General features: G+C 59.0%; 1 protein-coding gene across 1 annotated transcript; it reads right to left on the reverse strand.

The window, feature by feature from the left end:
* Nucleotides 1-1,512: 1,512 nt before the first annotated feature.
* On the reverse strand, nucleotides 1,513-2,849 carry fndc10 (fibronectin type III domain containing 10). Its single transcript, XM_078239750.1, has one exon. The coding sequence runs from the start codon at nucleotides 2,847-2,849 to the stop codon at nucleotides 2,094-2,096; it is 756 nt and encodes a 251-aa protein (XP_078095876.1). The 3' UTR covers nucleotides 1,513-2,093.
* Between the last annotated feature and the right edge of the window lie 1,197 nt (nucleotides 2,850-4,046).

Genomic DNA, 4,046 nt, shown 5'->3' on the forward strand with positions numbered 1-4,046 from the left:
CCCCCCCCCCCCCCCCACCAAAGCCTAATGCCACTCTCCAGCATTGGCTCCGCAGCCCTGCGGGTTACAGCGCTGGGGGTAAACTCCCACACAGTCTCAGTGAGTGAAGGTGAACCTCAGACACTGTCTCAGAGTGAAGGTGAACCTCAGACACTGTCTCAGAGTTAAGGTGTACCTCAGACACTGTCTCAGAGTTCAGCTGAACTTCAGACACTGTCTCAGAGTGAAGGTGAACCTCAGACACTGTCTCAGAGTTAAGCTGAACCTCAGACACTGTCTCAGAGTGAAGGTGTACCTCGTCTCAATGAGTTGAGGGGTTTTGCCTCCCCTACCCTTTCAGGAAATGACTTCCAGACCCCCACATAACCCTCTGGGTGAATCTCCCCCCTCTAATCTTTCCAGCCCACACGAGGAGGCTCCCTCTTTCCCGGAGACAGCCCCATATCCCAGGCTCTCCTGTCTGTCTGGGAGCCTTTTCCTCTGTCTCATATTCCATTCTAAACAGGAATAGCAGCATCTACACTGTCAACCGGGATTTGTAAACGCAGCGTTAACACCTCCAGCTGAAATGTTGTGTTTCTCTCGCTCGTATCCTCACTCTGTCAATGTGTTTCCCCATTCTCTCTCTCTGTGTGTCTCTCACACACACGTTTTGCTGACTTTCTCTAACCAACTCTCTGGGGCTAGCCTTTATGTCCATTCAGTCTGTGTCTGAACCTCTCCACTGTCCATTCTCCGCCTCGCTGTACCCGGATTGTCTCCCTGCACACTCTGCTCTCCCCTTGTCTCTCCCCCTCCCCCGACTCCCCATGTTTCTCCCTCTGTCTCCCCTCCTGTCTTTCTCCCCCTGTCTCTCCCCTCCCTTGTCTCGCCCCCTATTTATCCCCCTGTTTCTCTCCCCTTATCTCTCCCTGTCTCTTCCTCCCGTCTCTCTCCCAGTCTTTCTCCCCGTCTCCCCCCCACCCCCCACCGTCTCTCTTCCCATCTCTCTATCCCTGTCTCTCCCCCTCCCCCTGTCGTTTATCTTCCTGTCTCTCCTCCAGTCTTTTACCCCGTCTCTCCCCCACCCCTGTCTCCCCCTGTTTCTCCTCCTGTCTCTCCCCGTGTCTCTCCCCCAGTCTTTCTCCCCTGTCTCCCCGTTTCTACCCCTCTTCCTGTCTCTCCCTCTGTTTCTCCCCCTCCCTCCTGCTTCTCTCCCCTTGTTTCTCCCCTGTCTCTCGCCCCCTGTCTCTCTCCCCCTGTTTCTCTCCCTCCCTCTGTCTCTCTCCCCCCTCCCCGGTGCCTGCAGATTGCGGGGTTACAGGGTATCAGCCCCGCTGTAACCGCTCACAAACTGCCTGTCCTCTTTAACCTTGTCCCTCCAAAGCCTCCGAGTGACTGCCCAGAAAAGCCAAAGCGAGAGGATCGGGGGTTCTGACCGAATCTGTACCGAGAAGAGGTTGCAAGCAGCAAACAGACAGAGCTGGATTCCGGGCACAAAGCGCAAACAGTCAGTCTTTTTATTCCCCCTGCAACCGGCACATACAATTCCCGCTCTCGGATCTCCCCAATAAAACTCCCCGACAAAAGAAAAAAAGAGAGAGGCCATTGAAACTGAGAAGAGATTTCGCTCTAACTCTGTTGTTGTGCTTCTTGTGTGTTCAGGATCCCCTGGGATAGGGGTCCCACTCCCTTCCGTCCGAAATACCGTCTTAACACCGAAAGGAGGAATGGGGGAGAGGGGGGGGGGGGGGTCGTCACATTGGAATGGGACAGCCCGGGGTGGGGGTAACACAGGAGAGGAAACAACTCCAGCTGATCCCGGCTACCAAAATGTTCAGTGTCTGAGTCCAACTCCCATCCCAGTGCTGAGGGACTCTGTGCGTGGATGTCCCACTTTGTCCTCACCCCAGGCAATAGGGGCACAGACTGCAGTCAATCCCTCCTGGGAATAAGAAGAGGTGGGTGTAGGAGAAGGGGGGGGGGTATTTTGTCCTCCCTTTACCCCCACAACTCTATTGAATCCAGATGAAATTTTTCCCCCTTTCAGGCTGAATCCAGATTGAGATTTCTTCCCCTTATTCCTCGAGCTGAGGTTTCTTTTTTCCGGCTCTCTAAGTGGTTACTCGGTGGTCTTCGTGGCCCCTCTTGGAGGGGGCAGCCCTGGGGAAGGCTGGGTGCATAATGTTCTCGGTGATATAGGCCACCAGCAGGCAGATGATGACCAGCATCACGCAGATGGAGCCCCCCACTGCGGTCATGGCGATCACAATGTCCTGCATGCCGGCCGGCTGGGCTCGGAACTGGAGGCACTCTTCCTCTGGGTGGCTGCGGTTCCCGTACAGGGTGTGCAGGCAGACGCGGTAGTCCACACTGTCGTGGACGCTGCTGAGCAGGTAGTCCCTGCAGGCCACCCCCAGCTGGACGCTGTCGCACTGGAACTGGGTGTAGAGGCCGCTCCAGCTGCAGTTGAGCTGGAAGCCCCGGAGCTGCTCCAGGCTGCGGGGCCTCCACTGCAGCAACACGCTGCTGTTACTCAGCACATTGGCCACCAGCGAGCGGCCCGAGCGGTACACGGTGCAGCGGGCCGGCCCGCAGCTAAAGCCGCTGTCCGTGGTCCTGAAACAGATCCGGCCGCCGGCCGCCCGGGCGCCGCTCAGCGCCACCTTGTAGGCGCACCTGCCCTCCTCCTGCTCCTCCAGGCCGCTCCCCGGCTCCTCCTCGGGCTTCTCCGGGCTGCCTGTCCCGGTCCCCGGCAGCCCCGGGCGGCTGGAGTTCCAGGAGCCGCCGCCGCCGATCAGCGCGTCCCCCTCCTGGAGCCGAGACTCAGAGCAGCAGCAAGAGAGGAACAGCAGCAGAGGCAGCAGCATCCTGACTGCGGTCTCCCTCTCACATCCTCATCTTCAGAGCCAGGCTCCGGCACTGGCCCCCTCCCTCTCTCCCTGTCCCCAGCCCCCCCTCTGCAACCCCCCCTCTCTACAACCGCCCAAACCCCCTCTACAACCTCCAATACCCCTGCACGAACCCCCCAACTCCCCCTCTGCAACCCCCCCTCTACAACCCCCCAAACCCCCTCTACAACCCCCTACACAACTCTCCCAAAACCCCTCAATCCCCCTCTACAATATCCCCCAATTTCCCCCTCTACAACTCCAAACTTTAAAAAACCCTCTACAACCCCAATCTCCCCTCTACAACTCCCCCAATCCCCCTTTACAATCCCCAATCTCCCCCTACAACCCCCCTCTACAATTCCCTCTACAATTTCCCCTCTACAACCCCCTATACAACTCCCCCAAACCGCCCCCCCCCCCAATCGCCCTCTACAACCCACCCCTTTACAATCTCCCCCACGCCCCTCTCCCTCTGCCTCTCCTGTGCTCGATGCTCCGGCCTCAATCAGCAGCTTCTGCCGCTGAAGCCACTGCCTTGACTTTCAGTCCATCTGGGTGTCCTTGAGCTGAGAGAGAGAGACAGGAACACGCTGGACTCAAACTCCACCCCCAGGAACCGGGATCTCACCCCTTCCCAACCCCCTCCCCCTGCACCCTCCCCCCCTGCCCCTGCACCCTCCCCCCTCCCGCTCCCCGCACCCTCCCCCCTCCCGCTCCCCGCACCCCCCTCCCCGCATCCTCCCCTCCCCGCAGCCTCCCCCCTCCCCTGCACCCTCCCCCCTCCCGCTCCCCGCACCCCCCCTCCCCGCATCCTCCCCTCCCCGCAGCCTCCCCCCATCCTCCCCCCTCCCCGCTGCACCCCCTCCCCCTTACACCCTCCCGCATTCTCCCCACTACACCCTCCCCCCTCACCGCACCGTTCCCAGTGAAAATCTACTCCTGTTTCCCTGGCTGATCCTGTGCAGCAGCCAATAGCTCTGACCTTATTAACCCACATGAGGGTTGAGGAAGGGTATGAGGAGGAGTGAGTGCAGCACAAACACCAGCTGCTTGGGTTGAATTGTCCGTTTAGGTGCTGCATATCATGTGTAATTTTAATGAACCCCCTTTCTGATCCACTGGGCAGTTGAGTCTCATATTGCATAGTCTCACCACTGATCTCCCTGCCTCAGA

Source organism: Mustelus asterias, chromosome 22 (assembly GCF_964213995.1).
Source record: "Mustelus asterias chromosome 22, sMusAst1.hap1.1, whole genome shotgun sequence".
In the NCBI taxonomy this organism is placed as follows: domain Eukaryota; kingdom Metazoa; phylum Chordata; class Chondrichthyes; order Carcharhiniformes; family Triakidae; genus Mustelus; species Mustelus asterias.

Bases quoted from the DNA above. Each gene is read 5' to 3' on its own strand.
- fndc10 (XM_078239750.1), bottom strand. From the start codon at position 2,849: ATGCTGCTGCCTCTGCTGCTGTTCCTCTCTTGCTGCTGCTCTGAGTCT.